Source organism: Mustela erminea, chromosome 8 (assembly GCF_009829155.1).
Source record: "Mustela erminea isolate mMusErm1 chromosome 8, mMusErm1.Pri, whole genome shotgun sequence".
NCBI classification, from domain to species: domain Eukaryota; kingdom Metazoa; phylum Chordata; class Mammalia; order Carnivora; family Mustelidae; genus Mustela; species Mustela erminea.
Genome location: NC_045621.1, coordinates 58,317,012 through 58,341,716, shown reverse-complemented (window position 1 = coordinate 58,341,716; position 24,705 = coordinate 58,317,012). Strand labels below are relative to the sequence as shown.

At 35.8% G+C, this 24,705-nt stretch overlaps 1 protein-coding gene across 1 annotated transcript in view; it reads right to left on the bottom strand.

Annotated features, from left to right (window-relative positions):
• SLC4A10 (solute carrier family 4 member 10) overlaps positions 1-24,705 on the bottom strand; it is a 419,861-nt gene that overhangs the window by 11,849 nt on the left and 383,307 nt on the right. The window contains 5 exon segments of the mRNA XM_032355736.1: positions 8,219-8,341; positions 9,107-9,280; positions 14,731-14,799; positions 16,038-16,289; positions 23,563-23,724. Of these exon segments, the coding sequence (XP_032211627.1) occupies positions 8,219-8,341; positions 9,107-9,280; positions 14,731-14,799; positions 16,038-16,289; positions 23,563-23,724 (780 nt within the window).

Genomic DNA, 24,705 nt, shown 5'->3' with positions numbered 1-24,705 from the left:
TGTCTGTCTTAGTCTGACGTTTCACTTAGCATACTACCCTCTAGGTGCATCTGTATTGTCACTGATGGCAAGATCCTATTCCTTGTGTAATATCAAAAATGGAACCTGAAGTTAGAGATGAAGAGCTAGAGAAAATAGGATGACCCTGGAGGCTCATTTGTCTTTTAGGAGCTTAACCATAGCTTGACTGATTTAAATCAGCTTCCGGAAAGACATGACCTTTGGCTGATGTCATTTCTGACAGTAAAGGCCATTCTTACCACCATCCAGGCATTGGCCTTAACTTGCATGCCGCCTCTGAAGAGTCCTTGCTGTATTTCTTGTTACTTAGAGAAACAGTATTTTCTAGAGCCTGTTGGCTAACCTATGAATATAAAATGTAATGTGGGGGCAGGTCTCATTTTCACTCTTGGAGTGCTCTCTGTCCACATCCAACCTACTGACCAAAGCAGGCTTCCCTCTGCCGGGACTTTAACCACGCTGCCTACAGTTATCTATGGCCAGACTGTGCTGTGTAATAATGGAAAGTTCAGGGAACTGCATGACTCTGCTGCTCTTCTCTTGTAAGTTCCTGCCCTGGTCAAACACAAACACTTTGTTACATTTATATGCTGTGGTAAGAATGGCACCTGTTAGTTAGCACTTTATATTATAGGAACTAATTCTATTCTTTTTCTCTGTTGTCCTTCAAGAATATTTTTCCTTTTATGAAATAAAATAAAATAAAAGTGTCAAAAAACATACATGTAATTATAGATACCAGATGATATACTTTATTAACATGTATTTCATGTATATTAAGACTATTTCTCGTATCATTGGCAGTACTATTAAAACTAATTCAAAATGAGTAGACAGTATCATTGGTTTGAAATTACACATTTTAGCATTTGAGCAGAGCTCATCTGCAGCCTGGAATAAAGCATGCCTTGCAAATGGGTTAGTCACTATATATGGAACATAATACATATGTCATATTGACTTATAAGTACAACATTGAGGCCACGGACTGAGCATATGTATTCTTTCAGGTAAAAAAGTTTACTTTTTCTACAGAAAACATTACCTTAATACACATGGAGGGACATAAAGAGAAAACATTCAGTGATCCCAAATGCTATTTAGGTAAAACCAAGATAAAAGCAAAAGGCAACGCTTTTCTTGGTAGTCCACTGGAAAGTAAGATTGGTATATAGTATATTTCTGACCAACTTGGAATAAAATGTCAAGAAGGCACGTCAAAAGGTTCAATAAAGAGTAAAATTTTAAAAAATAAATAAAAAAGAGTGAGTGAGAGAGAGAGAAGAACACTGCCATCAGTGCTGAGGTGACCCGGCAGCGGAAAATGAAGGCTCAAGATTCAACGTAACAGCAAAAAATTGGACCAAAGCTTTGGGAACAATTTTGTTTTTTCCTCAGATGATTTTCCACTTTTCTCTCAAATTGCTTTCAATAATTATTTTGCACTCTGTGGCTTGTTAGCATGTGTGGGCTTTATACTAGTCATAATTCTATCCAAACAAAAACTCATCACCTCTAAAGATAGCATTTCCAAGCCATGCTTATCTGAAGAGAAGGGTGGCGGAGCAGCCGCTGCCTTCAGTGCCAGAAGGAAGCTGGGTGGGCCCCAGAGCTCAGGGATGGAGGGCCGGCTGCATCCCAGGCAGCACTGTGAGGAAGCCAAAAATCTGAGACTTTCTGGGGAGGAACAGTCAAATCAGGCATTGGCCGTCACGACAATGACAACCTAGTTTATCTCAATCATACAGGAAAAAGAGTGAGAGCACAAAGCTAACTGGGTATCCATCAGTTTATAAGTCAGAAGGACCTGAAAATGAGCTCCATGTAGCACTTCATTTACACGGGGTCCATCGAAAATACACTGAGTTCTACAGTGTGGTGAAGATGTTAAAGAATGATGATCCAAGTTTACCCAAGAACATTTGAAGGATTTCACCAATTTGACTAGAAGACTACTCATGCTGTGATTCGAATGCCATCTTTTAATTAAGACAGCCAAAGCATTTTTCAGATACTACATAAGTGAAGGATAGTTAATGTTATATCTAGTAAAAGGCAGGAAAACTGAGGCTTAAAAAAAAGAAATCAAATCAATGGCACTCAAAACACTCAGCACACATTATGGGCTAGGCGCACAGTGAATTGTCCAGGAGCCTACTCACGAACCCATTTATCAAATATGTATTGAGCATAATCTACATGATAGTAGTCCACCAGGTACTGGTGACATAGCAATGAAAAGACATACACTATTCTCTCAGAGGATAGACAAGAAGGATCACTGCACAAAATACAGGAAGAGAGGAAGTAGTATCTGAGCCAGTCTTATTTGATCAGTTTGGTAGAAGACAGGAAGAAACTCTAGAAACAATGTAGGCTAAGAATAAAAAATAGAAACAAATAGGACAATAACAACTAGCCCAGCTAGAGACAAAGGCCTGTGCTCAGTGAAAAATAAAATTGGAGTTACATTGTGGTGTGTTTTGGGGCGCCTGGTTGGCTCAACCAGCTAAGTGTCTGTCTTCCAGCTCAGGTCATGATCCCAGGGTCCTGCGATGAGCCTTGTGTCCTTACATTGTGTTGGGCTCCCTGCTCAGGGGGGAGTCTGCTTCTCCCTCTCCTGCTGCCCCTCCCCCCACTGCTCTCTCTTACACACATGTTCACGCTCTCAAGTAAATAAACGTGGTCTTTTTAAAAAAAAATTGTGGTGTGTTTTGATTAGTAGGAAGTATGGATCTGAATTATAATTTGTGATAGCATAAAAGATCATTCATCTATCATGACAAATGCTCTACCTTTAGTGAAATAGGTAGCGTCTGTTACTATACCCACTTCTCAGGTAAAATCTGTATCTATGTAGGAACTCTCAAATAGCTCAAGGTCTGAACAACAGCAGAAAGCCAATGTTCACAAAGACGGTTAGAGTATTACAGAAAATATTCAGCAATTTTAGAATTCATGAATCTTAAAAAAATGAAAGGGACTTCAGCAATCAAGTTTGACCCATTTATTTTATCCAAGAGGAAAACAAAGTCCATAGAACTCAGACCACTTTCTTCTTTGATTATTGGTATAAAAGATAATGCTGCAAATGTTAAACACACCCCACCCCCGCACACACACAGTACTCTGGAAGCCATAAAATGTGATGTGTCTAAGAGGGACGTATTAAAATTTCCAGGAGATAGAAGAACCAGTACGTACAACTAATCACTTTAACAATGAAAGCTAAACAAGGAAAAATGGAGAGAAGGAGGAGTCTACATAGAATTCAAATAAATAACTTGATGTGGCATGTTTTTATCAGAACATTTGATTCGATATCTCCAAGTGACTTATCAAAATTTTTATAAGACACAGAACTTTTGATAGAGTAGCTTGGATTTAGAAGATTATATTCTGGAGATACAGATACTGTGGTTTTAGAAAAGGTCTTATTTCAAATTTTAACATGTGTCAGAAGGAGTTGGAGGTCTCGTTAACACTGATTTCTAGGTCTAGCCACAGAGTTTTGATTCAATAAGTCTGGAATGTGGTATAAGAATTTGCATTTCTAACAAGTTGCCAGGTGTTGACTGATGCAACAAAGGTCCTAGAACTACACTTTGAAAATCACCGCTTGATGAAGATTACGCTCGCCTTACTCTAAGATTCAGTTAGAAATAGCGTTTGCCTCTGTAGTAATTAGACCATGCTTCCCCCATCCATAACTAATTCTCATCTTTCTTAGCAGTAAGACCTCTGTAATTTAATTGCATTAATTGCACTTATTCTTAGTTTACTTTTGCATCTTCTTGCCTTACTCGTGATCCTTCTTCATACAGATCATAAGTCTCTTTTGCTTCTTTTTGTTTTCTCCCATAGCATATATGTTGAAGTGAACCTCCGTAAACCAGAAAGTGTCAATATCATGATCACTGTCCAGAGCTCAATTTCCAGGATTTATCTAACATTAACTGCCTTCTACCCCCACACACCCAGGAGCAAACATTCTGCTGGGGCTTTCTGCTTTTAACAGCAGCCCTTTTGTCAAATGTGTACAATGTCCTAGAGAATATTTAAGTAGGAAGGAAAGCATGTTGGTACTCTGAGCACATTTGGACATCCAGAATTTGATTCTGCAGTCTTCCCTTTACACAGAGCAATGTGCAAAATGTCAGGGTTCCAATATTCATTTCTATCCTGATTATAATCCTTTCTTTCTAAAAACTGAAGCATATGCATATGCATATGCATGAAGTACATGAAAATTTGGAACAGAAGCTCTGCGACCTTGGACTGGCCTGTGTAGCTATTTATTCTGCTTAACTCATTATTGAATTTTAAGGTCAAACTAATGTTTTCTCAATGCCATAAGACCAGAAGTGGGCTACTGATAAGAAAACCCAGGAGGATAAAGGTACAAGCTTGTAACTATCATCGAAAGGACAAGAGGTGAGCCTACTTTAAATTCGAGTCTCAGGGAGCTGAACATTTTCTGCTATTTACCATCTTTCCAGATCACAATCAAAGTTACTCAATTAATCTGAGCAATTGCAGAAATGCAGCATTTCTGGAGAACTTGTCCATTTACCACCTGAATGCACAATTTCATAGAAGACTGGGCCTTCATATAAGACGCTACAGTCACAAGATCACATCCATCACTGGAGTCCAGAGCCTCAAGATAATGAAATACTGAGATCTGGGTGACCAAATAAAAAACCAACAAGGATTTAAGATCTAGTGCAATCTTTCTTAAATCATCCCATTCGCTATACTGATCATGCGCTTTTAGTAACTAATTCCAAGTTAGAAAGTGAACATCTTTAAACTTTTTCTTTCTCCAGTTGTCAGAAGGAGAATTATCTTTCTTTGCACTGGTCAGAACTATATTTAAATGTTCAATAATGAATTGTGTCCACATTTTATTATTGATTCTCTTGTTTCTTTCCACATGCTGGGATTCACACGTAAGCGTTATCACATTAATCTATCACAGATTTTTAAAGCTGCCTGATTGAGGTATTGCAAGGGATTTTCCCCTACTTTTTCTTAGACTCAACTTTGAAGGACACGGTGGTAAATTTGCCTCTATAAATTTTTAATCTATGCTTGCATCCTTTTGGAAAACATGAATTCTAGGAAATTTAGTAGTATTTGATTACTTCTAAAATATATATCTTCATAATCAAAAAACAGTAAACACCCATTGGAGTACAGTGGATCTATGACATAAAAAAGTTAGAAGCTTATTGAATAGGGTCTCTGCCTATCTAAGATTAATAAATTTCAAAATGGAACATCTGGGACACACACATGTACCATACATACACAACCTCAGAAGTGCTTCTGGGCAATGGAAATGAGAGATGTGAATAAATTTATGATTACTATCAAATTTGTTCTCTCATATTTCATAGACATATAAAGGGAGAATCTAAAATTTTTCTTACAAGGGAAGAATATTAAACATAGTATGTTATATATACACACCATTTTTCATTTTATGAAATTGTGGAAGGGAAAGAGTGTTCCATGGTATGGATATGACCTAAGGAGAATGCTGTGAAAGGGACGATTATACAGCTAGGGCTCTTGCTAACTTATTCTAGGGAAGTAGTAGAGACATTTAAACAGGGAACCAACGCATGAAAATAAAGCAAGATAACATTTATAAGTTACTGCCTTAGTACATTTAAAGTGTTCTCATTATCAGAAAGACTGAAGGGACACGGTCAATGAGTTTTATATTCAAAATTGTCTTCCTTGGAATTTCAACTTTCTTGAGGATTTCTTAACCTGCATAATTTTAATTACATCAAGTATGGATAACTTAAACCTGCAGAATTTTTATTCCACTGTCCATCTTATTTACATTTAATGTATGCCAAATTCTGTCATATTCTTCTTGAATGGTATCAGAGGAGGAGATAAAACCTTTACTAAAGCCCTAAAAAGAAATACCCTAGTTAAGGTATTTTTTAAAATATTATTTAAAAATTTTTAAAATATTTATTTAAAATATTTTAAATATAAATATTTATATTAATATTAATATAAAAATATTTTTAAAAAATTATTTTAAAATATTTATTTTTAAAAATATCTCATACTTAAGTATGTCAAACAGAAAAATAAAGAAATAATGATAATTTTATGAGATCATATTTTTAATGTTGTAATAATATTACTAAAAATATGTTTCTAAGTATTTCTTCATTATTTTGGAAAATTGAAATAATTATGCAAAATTAAGATACAGCATTATGATCAATACATCATCATGATGTAAACATGTATATATAAAATACACTAACATGATCATCTCTAACGTGGGAATCCTCTGTCAGTGATGGGTCACCACTGAAAAGTAAAAGAATGCCAGCCAGTCACGTATTAGATAGCCATATTTGTAAAAACATCTGAGGAGAAATTTCATTAGACTTTGTGGCCTAACCTGACTTCACCTAATGACTGAGTAAAAGCTAGAACCATTGAAGAGTTTGCAAACGAATTCCCCTAAGGAGAGAGGAATATATCCACAATTTGAGAAACTGTGCTGTAGACAGGAAATAGCATATGTACAGACCACCTTGTAGATGAAGGAAAAGTAGAAAGAATTTTCACCAAATATTTTCTTTCATCTTCATTTCTATTCACATGGAAATGTTGTTCTTATATTTTACAACCTATGGACTCAATTGTTTCAGTAAACAGTATACAGGTCTTTTTTTTTTTTTTTTCCCAGTTAGACTCTTCATAGTTTTTATAGAAACTTTTAAGCACTTCTTTAAAATATTATGGTTACTAGCCTTCAAAGGAGACCTAGACTTACACACGAACTTTAAATATGCCATAAAAGTTAAAACAAATCATCTTTATGCATAAAACAGAATAGGATAGATCAGGAATTCACGGAAGTAATTAAATCCCCAAATTTTCTCAAACTACATTTACTCAATCTTGAAGCACTTTGAAAGCAGATCAGATCATAACCATTTCCTCTATTTCAAAAATAACTAATTTTATCTTTTTTTTTTAAAGATTTTATTTATTTATTTGACACACAGAGAGAGAAATCACAAGTAGGCAGAGAGGCAGGCAGAGTGGGGGAAGCAGGCTCCCTGCTGAGCAGAGAGCCTGATGCAGGACTCAATCCCAGGACCCTGAGATCATGACCTGAGCCGAAGGCAGAGGCTTAACCCACTGAGCCACCCAGGTGCCCTAATTTAATCTTTTGATTAGAATTAGAATCTTGCCATTAAAACTTTGTTCTCTAAAAAATACCACCCGAATGTTTATAGCAGCAATGTCCACAATAGCCAAACTATGGAAAGAACCTAGATGTCCATCAACAGATGAATGGATAAAGAAGATGTGGTATATATACACAATGGAATACTATGCAGCCATCAAAAGAAATGAAATCTTGCCATTTGCGACAACATGGATGGAACTAGAGCGTATCATGCTTAGCGAAATAAGTCAAGCAGAGAAAGACAACTATCCTATGATCTCCCTGATATGAGGAAGTGGTGATGCAACATGGGGGCTTAAGTGGGTAGGAGAAGAATCAATGAAACAAGATGGGATTGGGAGGGAGACAAACCATAAGTGACTCTTAATCTTACAAAACAAACTGAGGGTTGCTGGGGGGAGGGGGGTTGTGAGAAGGGGGGTGGGGTTATGGACATTGGGGAGGGTATGTGCTTTGGTGAGTGCTGTGAAGTGTGTAAACCTGGTGATTCACAGACCTGTACCCCTGGGGATAAAAATACATGTTTATAAAAAAATAAAAAATTAAAAAAAATACCAATAAGAATACTGTCTCTTTCCTTCCTTCTCACATATTCAATCAAAAAGCAACCATTGTGGGACCATAACTTGGAAATACGTAAGCATCAATAAGGTTCTGCTATCCACAAGGGAGGGAAAAGAAAAGTAAACCTCACAATTTGGATAATGAAGTACAAAGTATTTGCATACTTCACAAGGGTTTGGTTTTCTCACATAAGACCTGTGTTCTCTCTGTGTTCAAGTTTCAAATTTATGATTTTAAGCATTAATCTTCCAAACATTAATAGTCCACCTGTGGTTTTTAGTAACCATTAACCATCTAAAGATAAACACAACGATTTGGTTTTGCAAGGAGTGGTTACTATGCGAGTGTTTCATTTGCTTCTCTTTGTAAGATACTGATTTTGTTCTGACTTACTTCTTTTTCAGCATCTTCTAGTTTCTTTTTCTTACTCTCAGGCATTAAATCATCCAACCAGCTGAGTTCCCGTTTCGTAAACAAAAAGTCCATCAGTTTCCTTACAAATACCAGAGCTAACACCTAAAGCAAATAATAAAATAATTTATAACAGGGAAAAAATAAAAATGGGAGAGGTGAGAGGTAGCTTTGTTGCTTTTTTTTTTTTTTTTTGGTGGAAACGAGTTAATTTCAATTAAGACTGAGATCAAAGTGACACTTGAAGACACGTGTGTATAATAAACATTGTCTTTTTGCATCCTTCATTTCCTTTTCTTACCACATCCCCAGAATAATAGCTCTCATTTTATCCAGTAAAGGAGTCATTTAAAGAAACTGTCTCAGAAAAAAAGAAAAACCTACAAAATATATTTGACTGTTTCTTCAATAGATGTAGTTAATAGTTTGCATTATTTTAGATGAACATTAAACTATCAGCTATGCTGATAGTATTTTAATTTATAGTCATTCAAATTTGCTATACTTTTGGAAGTATTTGAAATTTATCTGAAATATTTAATAAAATTTAATTTTAGAAAATCCCCCTTGTTTTTTGGATTTGCTAGTATATCTTTCATGTTACCTTTTGAAATTTTACATTCTTCTACACAACTTCAGTTAATTCAAACCACTACGAATATTTAGTATGATAGAGACAAAACTAATATACATCCCTGAAATTCATATATAATCCCAAATCCTATCTTAGTCACTAGCTTTAGCAGCTAAAGTTTACATCATGACTTCCCATAATTGTTCAAAATGACTTGTTCCAATTTCAGTCATATGTGTTTCCAAAGAGAACAGAAAGTCAGGAGGAGAAAAAAAGTTGACTTAGAAGTTTCATACCATCATGGGAAAGACAATAGCGGCTCTTGAAACTTTGATTATCCACAAAAGGCCAAGGCAGCTCATCTGAATCACTGTGAAGAGATGGACTTTTCGAAGGGGTACATGCCTTAGATATATGAAATCTGGCTGGTGTTTTGCAGGCATCCAGAAGAGCTTTATTCTATCAAAGAACTAAAAGATAAACAGACTAAATTGCTTTTTACAGGCAATAAAAGTAAGACAAGTAGATGTTTAATATGGTCCAAAATATCATACATTGAGACCACACTTAAGCTGACATCTGGGCATCAGGACAATAGGATTGTTATGCATATACTCTGAAATGCACAATTTCAGTTTCAAAATTTCCCATGTTTATTGCATATGGAGACAGGCTATAACTTAGAAGAGTTTAAAAATATTAAAGCCAGTGCTAAATATTGCTACCTGGGAGAGTGTAGCCTTGAAAGACAAAATGTAATCATCATCCTCTTTTTCATTATCACATCACAAAGCTCTACCTTTTATTTGCCCACTAAGCACTAGGGTCCAATCTCTGTCCACTTCTTGCCTGAAAGAGCTCATCCATTCCCATGGCTTTAACTTTTACGTGCTTGTTAGAGACTCCCAGACTTGGGTCTCTACTTCAGCATGCGCTCGCTCACTCGCTCTCTCTCTCTCTCTCTCTTGCCAGAGCTCTCCACCCACATCCTGCTGTTAAGTGGGATGTGTTGACTCTGCTGTTTTGGCCTCACCACACTGACCCCCAACGGGGTTTTGAGGCTGTCTCTACAAACAACCTTAGCCACAAAGATTTAACCTAGATGAATTACTGTTAATCAAGTATTTCCCAGAGCAAACTTTGTTAACTGATTTCTAGTTCAGTTTCTTCTAGTGCACTGTTGAGCCATTTATAATTTTTAATTGTATTTTATTTAAATTATTTTCATCTGGAACAGTTACTTCTGTTTTAAATTTTACCATGAAGACAGTACAATTATTTTTGGACTGTAAAGATATTGTTATACTTTCGATTTTGAGTTTTGTCTACCAAAGCAAATTTTCTCGATTCAAACTTTATAGATTAAATTTTCACAAGAACCTTAAACCTTCAGTCACATTTTACTCACTAACAAATTGTGCTGCTACATGTTAGTTTTATTTTACGTGGACCATTTTGTTTAATTTTTCTCAGGCTGATTTTTACAGTTTCCAATGTTTCCAACAAGAAGTGATTATTTATAAATGATGGTTTCAAGCACTGTCAGTTCTAGTTCATGCCATTCCTACAGTAATATCTATTATGCATCTTCAAAAGAATGATATTTGATTTTACTTCTTGTCTAAATTATTAAAAAAAACTGTAAGCAATTCTCATCAAATATTCCAGAATTACTCTAATAAACCAAGGGACAAGTATCCATGGAGTTAAATGTTAGCGTTGAACAACTTTTTTTTTAAAGCAAAACATAAATATTTAAATATACATGCAAAAAGGGTGTTAATATATAATTAATAATAAAATGAAACAAAAATATAAAATATATACAAATATTTAAAATTTAAGTACTAAAATATTAAAATAAATAACAAAAATGATGTAACATAATATGTAATATATTGGTAATATAGTTAACAATATAATAGGAACCTCAAATTTAACATAAATCCCTCTTTTCTTCTGTATTCCTTGTCTTATGGCACAGCCTGGCTGATATTTCTTCCCTCAGTCATCTAAACCAGAATCATATGTAGCTTAGTTCATCCACTGTTCATATACTTAATGAATTTATGTTTATATTCAATAATGCCTTCCAAAATCATTTACTGAAATGTACTTATATGCAAGTACCAAGTGCTAAATTTCTTTTTCTTGGTTCATCCTTCTCCATATTGCCTCCAAAAATTTCTTTAGGTCTTCTTATTTTTATCTCCTAAGTATCTCTTTAAATTACATGTCATTAAACAAACCAAATTCGGTGGCTGGTGGAGGTGAGAATAGGGAAGAAATAAAGCAAAATCCTCTGGCTTGCAGCTGCGTGTTTCAGTTTCTATAGAACTCATTTCTCCCAGCCACCATTTCTCCATTTGTGAAGCTGCTATTGCATAAGTGTACTTCAGTGTGTGGGTGCTTCAATTGTTATTGTTTAAATGGCACATTTGCTTTACTTTGGATTCCTGAAGTGTTGGAATGAATATAGATGTGGTTATATATCTGAGTACAGAAACAGCATTCATAAGAACACTGTGATCTGTTTTTTCTGCCATGTTGCACAGTGAGAAACCTAGATACTATGTTTCATAATATTGTCAAACAATCAGGTAGTATATAAGTTCCTTCAACATAGAAGGTAACTAATTAACTAACATGCTCCTTGAACTGTTGGGATTCAGTACATGCATATTACTACTCAAGTAATGATGAATCATGGTATATGTATCCTGAGTTTTGCACTTGGCTTTTACCTTGTCCTAATATCAACAATACTCCATTCCCCACACAGTTAGCCACAAAAATCCCAATTAGGAATTTCGACTTCCTGAGTTTTGGTGTTCACTTAATTTTCACTAACCTTGTTTCTCAGTGTGAGACCCTGCTTACTGTTTCATTTGTGCTATTTAAACGCATTATACTTTTCTCATAGGCCTTTAATAATGTTTTCCTCAATTTTCATTTGAGAGATTCACACCCCAAATAATTCCAAAACTTGACATTCTTGTTTAGTTTCTAAACCTCATGGGTATAAATCATGTGAGTGGAATTAGGGGGAAAAATCTGTTGAAACCTATCAAAATGATTTTACTTTGTTTCTTAAACTTCTGCTGCTGTATTTATGTGAGCCTGGGGCCTAATAATAAATACTTTTCACTTACAGATGAAATTAGTACTCGTGGAACTTTTGCCAAAGGCAAAAAACAGTAAAACAAATAAACAAAACCTCTTCAGTACTCTTCTCTATCTGCCTTACCAAACCAAGTCTTTCAAAATATACTTTTCATACGTGAAATTATAAATGAGCAAATTAAATTTAATTAGAGTAAAATTTAAATGCATATCACACTTCTCAGCCATTTCCCTCTCCCAAGTAAATTCTACCCGAGTGTCAGGAAGAACAGTCAAAGTACCTATTTCGGGTGTCCAGTGATCTTTCAATGACTTCAAACTGAAATTTTGCCTCAGTTCTGATATCTAGTACTTCCCTAAGGCTGAAGTGCTTTTTCTTCTCCCAAAGTCAGAAACTCATTGGTGGTTCATTCAGGAAGAGAGTTTCTGTGCTGCCTGTTCCTCAGCGTAAAGACTTTAGCTAAGCGACCCCATGGTTTTGTTGCTTGGAATCCATTTTGTTTGGCTAAGCAGCCTGCAGTCACCTGGATCAACACTAGCTCCTCATGCAGGCACATGCCCTAGGTAACTGCCAGCAGAGTCACAAGTAAATGTAAGCTCCTGAGATGACTCCCTCAAATGTCCTTGCAGTCAACAGTCTCCCTTAACTCCCAGAGCCTTTCCTTTACATGCTCCTTAGGTAAGAACCCCCACCCCGGGGCTTACCAAAACCCTGCTTTTTTATTTGAATTGATCAATCAGACTTAGACCAATAACCCCAAAGCACTCCACCCACAAATCTTAATAAAGTCATGTGCCACAGGTCTTGATTCTTTCTCTTGATTTTTTTCCCATTACAGACCCTTAAGGTGCACCAGGTACTTCCTCCAGGACCAGTGAGTAATAAATTACCTATTTCAATTTCTCTTCTAGTCTATCCTTGAACCACAGCTTGCCATCCAGCGCCCTGTGCTCCACTTCACATGGGTTAATTTGACAAATTCATAGTAGTCGGGTGACTTTTTCTTTCACATCTTTGAACAGCAATGAGACTAGCTGTGTCTTAGAAAAAGCAGCAGTTTGCTTTCCCTTTGGTCAACAAAAAATAAACTATACTTCACAATAAATAATGCTTAAAATTAGTCCCCTTTGAAGAAAACTTGAGTATTTTAGATCAATGTTTTAAGTCATAAGACAAGATTTTTCCAAGGCAAATTTAAGTAGAAATCTCCCTCTTTCTTCATGTGGCTTTCTTCCCTGAGTCTTCTCTTCTTGTAAGGATCCTTGTCATTGGATTTAGGGTTCACCCCAAATGTTGGATGATGAGCTCATATTGAGCCTCATAACTAATCCATCCTCAAAAGCCCTTTTTCCAAATAATGTCACATACCGAGATTGCAGGTGGACATGACTGGGGAAACACTATTCAAACCACTGTGGTATCGCGAGCATGAATAATTTGCCAACTTCCTCCGCAAAGAACTAGAATACAATTGTGGTCATTTTAAAATGTGTACACAAATTCTTCAGTAATATTCTCTTCCAGAGATGGAGTCTAACTTCCCTCTATGTGTGCAAGCTGGACATAATGACTCACTTCTAGCAAACAAACAAACAAACAAACAAACGTGGAAGTGACCATATGTAACTTTGGAGACTAAGTCAAAAGGCACAGTGACTTCACCTTCACTCTTCTCACATTGCTCACTCTGATGGAAGTCAGCTTCCTGGTCATGAGAGTACTTAAGTGTCCTATGGAGAGCCTATCTAGCAAAAAACTGAGGCCTCCTACCAACAGCCACAGAGGAATCAATGCCTTTTCCCAGGGCTGTGTGGTAAGCCATCTTGGACAGAGGTCCTTCAGTCCTAGTCAAGCTTTCCGATGGCTGCAGCCTCACATCCCAACAGCAACTACAAGAGACATCTTGAGCCAGAACCACCCGGCTAATCTGTTCCCAAATTCATGACCCACACAAATTGTGAAATAATAAATGTTCATTGTTTAAAAGTCACTAAGTTAATTGTAGTTTGTTATAAATTGTCATATAATTTGCTAATAGAAAATTAATACAACTGTATGCAACTAATACTTATCTAAACAAGTAATAAGCTTCCCTTTACATCTTGAAATTGCCTTACCCTATATATTTTTAATTTAATTTTTAAAAAGAATTCTGTAAATATAATCATTCTAGTAATAGAAAAACAAACATAAAAGGAAGAAAATCACCCAGGATCTCACTAATTTAATAACTGTTTTTATTTCTCTACCTTCCCTTTTGATTCATTCATACTCACAGCTTTATAAACCTATAGGGTAGGTACAGCATGTTTTCCTATTTTTTTGCTCTGCATTAAGCCATAAGCCTTTTTACCATGTTCCTTTTATGGCCATCATAATTACCAATCTTAAGTGACTGTAACATAGACCACTTAATTATTTTACTGCTGATGGATAATTGGGTTATTTCCAATATTTTGATAGTATGTGTTACAATGAACATCTTTGTACATACAGTTCTTCTTTTCTGTCCCATACACACGATTACAGTATCAAAGATTAAAAGCATTTGGATATTTTTGAAATGTACTATTATTAGTTTTCCAAGAGGTTTGTACAGTCTAAACCTTATACAGTTTAATATAACTTATGGTAATCAAAAGTACCTTAAAATTATGAACCATTGTGAAGAAATTTAACGGTGGTGTGAAAGCTGCTCCTCAGATGATGTCATTTTCTTAGCTATCACATGATTTAGCATCAATAGACTTAAGATAGGTCATCACAGATGTGAATGGTTTACTGCAAGCAATTTACCTGAATTCCCTTTAGAGATGAAGCACCCATATAAAGAAACACTCCATATAGCACTGGCATGGGAATAAACTGTAAAAGAACAATTGGAGAAAAGATACAAGTTATTTTCATATAACTGGTCATGCTATTTTTCACTTACCAAAGAAAAACACAGAAAAATAAAATATTTTAGAGGCAACATAAGGCAGAGCCAGAAGTCCCAGGTTCAAATCCTAGCTCTAACACTTTTTAGCTGCATAACCTTAGGTAAGTTACTTAAGCTCTTTGTGCCTTAGTTTTCATGTGTGTATCTAAAAAAGGATGGTAATAATAGCGTTGTTATGAGTATTTAATAGGTCATAACCTATAAAAGGGCATATAAAATACATAATAAAGAATAAATATTAACTATTACTATTATACTACTTAAGGGGAATTTGAATTTTGTTCCAGAATGGTAAGATATTTGGATTAAAGATGAATAATGGAGCTAACATCTAGATGTTCTGATATTATGCAAGACATTTGCAAACGTGGACTGTTCAGTTTTTCTCTTTTTATTGGAATAGTTCGGCATAATTGTAGCTCTGTACTTATATAACATAGAAATAAATTCTTGAAAACGTACTTACATAAATGATCAATTTTAAGTTAACCTATATAACTGATTAAATCATTCCATTAGGACTTTCAAATTATAGACAACTAAAATGAGTTATAAGTTAGAATACAATTGACATAACCTTGGTAATACCTGTCAAAATTCTATGACAAATAACTACTCTTTAATGCTCTTCAAAATGGACTCAATTATTTTAAATGTAAAGAAAATAAGGTTATACAATGGTGATAACCATGCAGTAGTTTCATGAAACATTTAATATACAAAACTGCATATGTGGCCATGACTATTACATGGCTCATCTCTGCACCTCTATCTTATACTAGGTAATGTTAATTGCAAATACAGCTGACACGAAAATGGAGACTTTATTTCATATGGGCCTGCAGTGAATTCAGGTCAAGAATGAGTTAGAAATAATGAGTGACTTCTCCCCATAACCTAGTAACTATTTCAAAATTACAGTAATAATTTACACATCACATTTACTTTGCCAAGCCAAATTTCTTCGGTATTTAAGGTTTCCAAAACACAGCACATAACTTCCCCTGTTAAGAAGTTATATAAACATGGTAAAGAAATTCATCACTTTTGTCACATGCCATACAGTATTTGCAAATTGATGGCTTTGATTCAAATGAAATTTCTTAAACAATAATAAATATATTCCGCCTTCTTTTAACTTCATAAAGGCAGATTTCATTACCTTCAGAATACTGGTCATAAAGACTGATGAACCCATAAGAATGAAAATCATAAGCCCAGTAACCCTTTGCTCCCGAATGCCAAGAAACTTGGGCTGTTCTCCTGGAGCTGAACATTCTGATTCCAGTTTTAAGCTGTTGACATGAGTGATGGACAGGACAGTGGCAGCCACAAACCACGGCAGGCCCATGATGGAGCACACCCCAAGCATGACAGCCACCATCAATAGATCCAGATGGTACCCACAACCTTTCTGTTAAAAGAAAGAAAAGAGGATTCTCATAGGAACTGAATTTAGTATAGAGACAAATGACACCACCACCATGGAACAGTAAGAATAGAAAAGAGATACTATCTTGAGTCTTAGACAACTGATTCTAAAATGCAAAATAAATTAAAGATAAAAAAGTAACAGTCTGAAAATATATAATCCACTTAAGGAAAAGTTGCAGATGTTCCTATTACAATTATGATTATAGTAACTTCAACCTACTTTAATAGGTTTAATGTACGTCTGGGTTAATATTACATTAGTTTCCATTCTATTTCTGTTGGATAATTAAAGTCATTATTAAATACAGTCACTTTGCTTGGTTTCCTTAAATGGCCAAGTTAACTTACAATTCATATAGCTACTCATTCATCCTTTATTCATACAAAAAATTACTGAACACCATGTACCAGGCATCAGGGAGAAAACAAAGAGAAAACAAAGTAAGTAAACCACTTCCTGACAATACTCAAGAAGCCCTTCATATCAGACCTCCTAAAGAGAAACTCTTCTCAAACACGGTGTTTCCAATTGCCCTCTTTTGTGTCAATGGTGGGTGTCTCAAAGTCTTACTGGGAAAAATAATACCATGGAATCTAAGCTTCCTGTTTTTATCCTGATACAGCTCTTTCTCTCTATCTAGCTCTCATTTGTTTCAGTTTCAACACTAGAAAAATTTGGCCTCTCCCTAAAATGAAAGTTTTTGTGTTTTCTGTCTCTCTGTGATCCTACTCCACTCTCACTGACTTCAGTGCTTTCTAGGACCAGGCAAGAAACATAATTGAGAAAAAACAGGTGCAGAGGGCATGTGGAGGGGAGATGCAAGGAAGGGAGACATGGTGAGTGGCCGAGGGCTCCCAGGAAAGAAGCTGAAGGGCAAACAGCGTGTGCCTCTCCCTTCACCACCACCTCCCATAGGAAATCGTCAGTGGAAAGCCTCCAGGGTAGCAAATGGCTTGGCCTGTTTTACATTTCAACTCATAACGACTGACTTCATGAGAGGTAGTGTATAACACAGTGGTTAAGGGCTTAGGTTCTGGAGATAGGTGGCCTGGGATCAAATGCTGGCTCAACCAATGACCTTGAGCAAATCATGTGACCTCTTGTGCCTCTGTTTCCCTATCTGAAAAAGGATGATGGTGATAACAGGTGTCACTTCATTGGGTTGTTGTGAGAATTAAATAATTTAATTTTGAAAATTATTCAGAACAATGTCTGATATATACCAAGCACTCAGTAAATGTTAGGGACTATTATATTCTGGCAATTGAACAATAAATTCTTATTTGTTCTCATTTGTCTCAAGACTCCTCAATAAAAAGATGTATTTCTTAAGGGCAGGTAACGTAGCATATAATGTCTCAGTATTTCCAATACTTTTTAACACAATCATTGGCACACAATAAGCAATCAATAAGGTACAGATTGGCTTTTTTAGAGGGGAATAAGCTTCATTAAAACACCTTTCAGAATCAGATTTAATAAGTATAATTTAAAATAAATATAGCCGTTATATTTGTTATTATGAATATGAGCAGAAATTACCAATCCTTCTAAAGGAATAATAATTCTGATTTTTTTTACAGGCAGTTCTATCAAACTGCAAGAATTTCCTAGTTACTATGATTCTCTCATAAAGCCTAGAATGTGAAACATCCTGAGCATTTGTCGCATATTTGTCATGATAGTGTTTTCTTTCTGTTATTTTGTTTCGTTAATTGTTTGATTAAGAAAAACACTCTTAAAGTCAGCGTACTTCCTGTCCTTTCGGCATTTACCCCTGCCGAATGACAGAAGCACAGGAGACAACGAAGACAAAATAGCAGATATGCACAACAGGACCTTTTCCTCCTGTGTTGTCACCAATTCAGTAGTGGCCTTCCTCGGCTTGGCTTCGCCAGCATGACTAACTGCAAATTCCCTCGTCAATAGGACTCTAGAAACTCCTTTTTGCAAGTAACTCAGCAAAGATTTTTATTACTAAGAGCTGGAGAGTGGGACGAGAAAGCCAGCAAAATGGCTTAAGAAGAAGCTTCACGAGGGCTACACTGCGACCATCTAGTCCTTTCAAATAAACAATTTGGAAGATGTGGCTGCATAGAATAGAATACAAATTTTGGTCCCTTTAAAGGAGCTATCTTAACCGGTGATGTGAATGGTGCCCCCTGGGCTGTTTTGCAAAGTTATGGTATTGCTAAGAAAGAATGGAAGACTAGCTAACAGCCATGTGATAAGCATCAGGGGAAGGCAGAGGACAAGGGGCTTGGAGGGTCTGGCTTGTCCTTTTAGCACACCCTGGACTTTCCCAGGATCCATGCTCACTAGGGCTTAATAATAGAAGGAAGGCCTTCTTCATGATAGTGATTTCCTACAGCTCTTATCTAATGTTTAAAAAAGACAATAAAATATAAACAGTGAGCTTCTGGATTGCAGGAAGCAGACAAAATAATGGTTTCCGAGTAAATAATTTCATTTTTAAATTTAGAAAGCTAGCTTTGTACAATACACGCATCTAATAAAAACAAAAACACAATTTCCCCCTGATTACGTTGGACAGCAATGGGAGCATCTTAATTTCATGTGAATCAAAGAAATAAAGCAGTTCTGGCACTTCCACTAATTAATCATCATCATCCTTCTTGCCTTTCATTAAATATCTTAAAATTTGGTCTTTGTACCCAAATTATTAGCTGATAGGCATGACAGCCAAGGGGAAGTGTCCCTTTGTCAGAGAGAGAACTCTGTACCTTTGAACATATTTCTGTAGATTTTTTTTCTGAAATAAAGACAGAATCAGAGCTTTTATTCTCACTTTCATCCATGAATCACAGGAAATGGACATATGGGAGGAAAAGGGAGCATAGCAACAGGTGATACTACACCAGACCCCACTAAAACCAACATGCAGCAAGACAAGAGGCCAGCCAAGAGGACCATCTGATACCCAGATGCCACTGCTGAAAAAATTCATTTCAAAGCTTGGCAGCAATTTCCTGCATCTGTCAAGTTAACCACATAAAAGACTATAGATTGACATGAAGAACCAGGCTGACAAAGAGGGCAAAAAAGAACATATCAAATGCCATAATCATCAAGAGAATGTGGTGCCAAATGAATGTTGCAAACGCATTCATTTACTCAAGTGATCTGAGATTGTATTGCTGTTTATTAAAAATGATGTCAAAAGAAGCCTGAACTGTCTACAGAAACATGTAGAAAAGCCCACAGTTGTAGTTTAACAGAAACTTTCTTTTCTGTAAGATAATATCTTTCTTTCTACTTTTGGAGAATGTGCTTTTTTTTTTTTTTAAAAAAAAGCAGTTATTTCTAATGCTTTTCAAAGGGAGTCAAGTAACCTATGCCTATCAAACTTCTTGAGATAAGAAAACAAAAAATGCTAGAGTATAGATCTATACCTATATACAATATAGATGAGAACTTGCTTTCTCAAATTTTTGTATTTACAGCTTCTTTCACTCTTGAATGACCCAAAAGATCATGAGGTGCAGTGAACTGGAATTTTGCTAATTTGAGCTTCTTCATTCTGAGGGAGGAGAAAGTCACTTGGCGAGTTGGGCCAACTTCTTCAGCTCAATACAGCTTTACTGTGTATGTAGTAACACTCTCAAATGATTAAAAAAAAAAAAAAACATTTTTAATGGCATGAAAAAATGCTCTACAGGAAAACAAGTACTGCTTTGGTAAAAATAAAAAGTGAAGAAAAAGGGAAAATGTAAGTTTGGAAGACATCAAAATGATGAATTCCAAGGTGACTTGGATGTACAATACAGACTAAGATACATGATGTAGGGTCATCTACAGAAACCAGAAAACACAATTCATTGAACTATTTCAAGTCATGATCCAACCAAGGCAAAAATGGGTTTTTAAGTGACTAAAAAAAAAAAAAAAGCTGAAAATGTGGTTAACTTGTGGTCTGGGGATATACTCAAGAAACACGTATCTTTTCCTGACAATGTGGTTCAAGTCAAAGCCAGGGGACTATGCAAACATTTCAGTGAAGCAACAGGTGGGGAGAGCGGCTATGGAACAAACCGTTACTCTGAGTCAAGACTGTTCTGAGAAGGTGATCTTTTGTTGTTGTTAGCAGGAAAAACAGCAGCAGCAGAATGCACTATACTGAAGCTTACAGAGGACAATGGTTATAGGCAAAAAAATTTAAAAAGTGTTTGGTGTAGATAAAATATGTCTTCACTGGAAAGAATTTGCTTTGCCAATATCCACATCTAAGGAGGAGGATGGAGTGTTCAGATTTACAGTGACCAAGGAAAGATTAATTCTTGGGGCACCTGGGTGGCACAGTTGATTGAGTGTCCGACTTTTGGTTTTGGCTCGGGTCATGATCTCAGAGTCATAAGATCAAGACCCTGGGGACCCCCTGTCCCAGTCAGGCTCAATGGGGAATCTGCTTAAAACTCTCTCTCCCTTTCCCTCTGCCCCTCCATCCTCCATCCCTCAAATAAATAAATAAACCTTTTTTAAAAAAGATTAATTCTGGGACGCCTGGGTGGCTCAGTGGGTTAAAGCCTCTACCTTTGGCTCAGGTCATGATCCCAGGGTCCTGGGATCGAGCCCCGCATCAGGCTCTCTGCTCAGCAGGGAGCCTGCTTCCTCCTCTCTCTCTGCCTGCCTCTCTCTCTACTTGTGATCTTTCTCTCTGTCAAATAAATAAATAAAAATCTTTTTAAAAAAATTAATTCTACTCATGGCAATATAGCAGAACTAATGATTAAATCACTTGCTCTATTGTTTACTAGATCCAGCCTATTAAGGGACAAAATATAAATCTTTTGATTGCCCATTTATTTGTACAATAAAAAATTAATTACAAATCATGTAATATATTTTAGTTATACAAACTCAAGTTTATTTCAGTGACAAAAATATTAAATGCTTTAATGCTACATTTAATTCTACAAATGCAAGTACTTGAAAAGACCACTTTTAGATGTTTTATGGTATTTTAGCTATTCTACATGATATGTAAAGGGAGAAACATGGCATATTTGTTGACTTAGAACTTTGGAAAGGCTGTGAATATTTTTAAATAATTGTTATTAAATAAGTGGGCTATTAAACTTGGGAATCTGAGTTTCTTGTTTCGAGGGCTGTACATCACTCTAAGTTTCCAGTATTAAATGGGGTAGTTTTAAATTCAGCTCATATAGGCTTATAAGAACCAATTATTTACTTTTCAAAATTTTTTCCTGCCAATTGATATCACATTGGTAACATGAAATGGTCCATGGTGGGAATATTCACACTACGAAAATCAGCAAACATTATAAATTATAAATCAGGGTCCCTCTCCTTTAAATGCAGAGAACTGGTTGTTAACCATATACTAGTACACCACTTATCTACTTACTATGACTTTTTTAGATATTTTTTTAAAGCTACCTTTTTAAAAAAGTTTTTATTTAAATCTCAGCTTGTTAACATACAGTGTCACATTAGTTGCAGGTATACAATTTAGTGATTCCACACCTCCGTACAACACCCTGTGCTCATCGCAAGAAGTGCCCTCCTTAATCCCCATCATCTAGTTCACCCAACTCCCACCCATCTCCCCTCTGGTAACCAACAGTTTGTTCTCTACAGTTAAAAGTATGTCTCTTGGTTTGGTGCTCTCGCTCTCTCTCTCTCTCTCTTTTTTTTTTTTTTTTTTTTTTGGACAGGGAGAGAGAGAGAGAGAGCACAAGCAGGTGCAAAGCGAATGGCAGGCAGAGAGAGAAGCAGGCTCCCCGCTGAGCAGGGAGCCCAGTGCAGGACTCGATCCCAGGACCCTGAGATCATGACCAGAGCCAAGGCAGATACTTAACCGACTGAGCCACCCAGGCGCCCCCTTCTCTCTTTCCCTTTACTCATTTGTTTTGTTTCTTAAATTCTACATAATTAAGAATTATTTAATAAAAGCAAAAGTGAATTGAACTAATCCTTTTAGAAAACGTTCTGAGCACTTGAAGTACTGTCTACAAAGAGAATGAAGAACACAGCTTTCGTATAGACACACATTCTCCTCCCATATATACATAAAATTCCTTTTTAGTAAGATTTATTAGAAATAATTGTTGCTTTCTTATGATAATGCCATTACTGTTTTCCACCAAATAGTTCAATCAGAGATTGTTTAATGCTTCTGACAAACATACTTATAAAATTCTATAAAGCATGATTTCTGTTGCTCTGACAAGGAGCCTTTTCCTAGAGTTTGAAGAGTATATGAAGATAGCTGGGAATTATCTCATGATACCAGAACAAAACAATTTGATTAATTGTGCATGTTTACAAGGTTTGATTTGGATTATTTTTAAAAGATTTTATTTATTTATTTGTCAGAGAGAGAGCACAAGCAGGGAGAGTGGCAGGCAGAGGGAGAAGCAGGCTCCCTGCTGAGCAGGGATTTCCCAAAGTGGAACTTCATCCCAAGACCCGGGGATCATGACCTGGTCCACTCAGGTGTCCCTGATTTAGATTATTTTTGACCATTCATGGATATCATTGATTTCATTTAATGTATTCCTGTGATAATGTTCACACTAAATATCTCAGAAATGTTGCACACCTGTGAACAACTTTGATTATTCACAATTGCAAAATGGCAGGGTCAGAGTACAACAAGTAAGATACATCCATATTCATTCTCTTAGTTTATAAAAATAGTCATTGAAATCTGTAATAAAACTCAACAAAGATATCACCTACAAACTATAACATCTATGGCTGGTTTTTGTTGTCATAGACATTATGGACAGATGAGTAACTACATCAAATGAGAAATACCTGAAGATGTAATTTATTTCAATAATGAATGCAATCTAAGAGGCATACTTAGGGTCAAATAGAGAAGTAGAGGAATCACATATGCAAGACAAATTGGTAAAGCTGCCCTTCACCAGAACAGACTGTTATTTCATTAAAATATTTTAAATATGGTAAAGAAAGTTACAATCTCAGCAAAGTGTATTATTTTAAGCCTTGGAAATAAGATTTCAGAGTTTAGGCTCAGCCAAGTGCAATAAATACATTAATTAAAAAGTAAAAATTTAGTTCATTTTAAGCTCATTGCGAGACAAAACATCTTGATTATAGACAATAAAAATTACAAACCTGAAAACATTATCTTAATGTTTCCCTGTACAAACGACTAGAGAATACAGGTAAAGTAAAATAAACATCAATCAATGTTGGTTAGGGCACAATGATTTACATTAAAATAGATGTTAAAATATACCTTTAGTTTATGCTCTTTTCTGTTGATGATGACAGCTGTAATCTGTTGGTCCATAAAAATAAGAATAGTACAAAGCAGAGCTGGGATTATGGCAGCTATTACTGTCCACCATGGATTTGGACCTAAAGGTGTAACAAACCAGCCACGATCATCTCTGGTAGGCTGCAAGAAATAAAACGATGTATATCATTAGTAGCTGGATTAATGAATACCTAATCGAATTAAATCCTACAGATGCTAATAGGAAAGCCCTAATTATAAATTGATATGCTAAGTGAGCTACATCTAACAATAATAGTCATATTTATAAACCATTTATAAGGTACAAGGCACCAGTCTAACTTTAAATATTTTAACTCATTTTTTTTTCTTCACAACTCTCTAGGAAAGGTCCAGATAATAAAACTGAGGCAGAGCGAGGTCCAGTAAATTGCCCAAGGTCCCAAGGGTAGTAAGAGGTGGAAACAGAATTTAAACTCTGACAGATTGGCCCCCAAATCTATGTTTTCGATCAATACCTATAGTATATAAAATAATATTAATATTTACCATTTACAGTTGGCAAATTTATTTACATTTATAAACAGCACATTGACAACTGTGTATAAACTCTAATTTAGATGGGTTCACAGGCCATTATGGGAAAAATGGCAAAAGACACTTGGTGATATCAGGAGCTCTGGGAATGGTTCTAAACATTGCTGGTGTCTGAGATGAGCCCCGGAGGAATTCATTTTTGACATTCTTTGAGAACCTCCTGGCCCTTTTTGACAGGTGAGAAAACAAGGCTCAAAGAGGTTAAGTAACCGACCCAAGGTTACATACTTCGTAACATGGTCAGAATACTATTCCAGACCTAATTTTATCTCTTTTTCAAAGCCTCAACCACTGTGCAATTTTGCATCAAGATAATGCATTTTCCTTAAGTTTCAAAATGTTTCCTTATCTTTCAGGAGTGCTATATATGGATATTCCTACTGGAAAAATGGACAGAAATTTTTTTTCAAGTAGGTGTCTAGATTCCATTTTCATTTTTTTCCTTTTTAATATAAGACCAAAATTTTTAGTCATATGGGCATTTTACTGAATGTCCGTCAATCTGTATTCCCTTGTATTTTCATGAAAACCTCAAGTACTAGGATT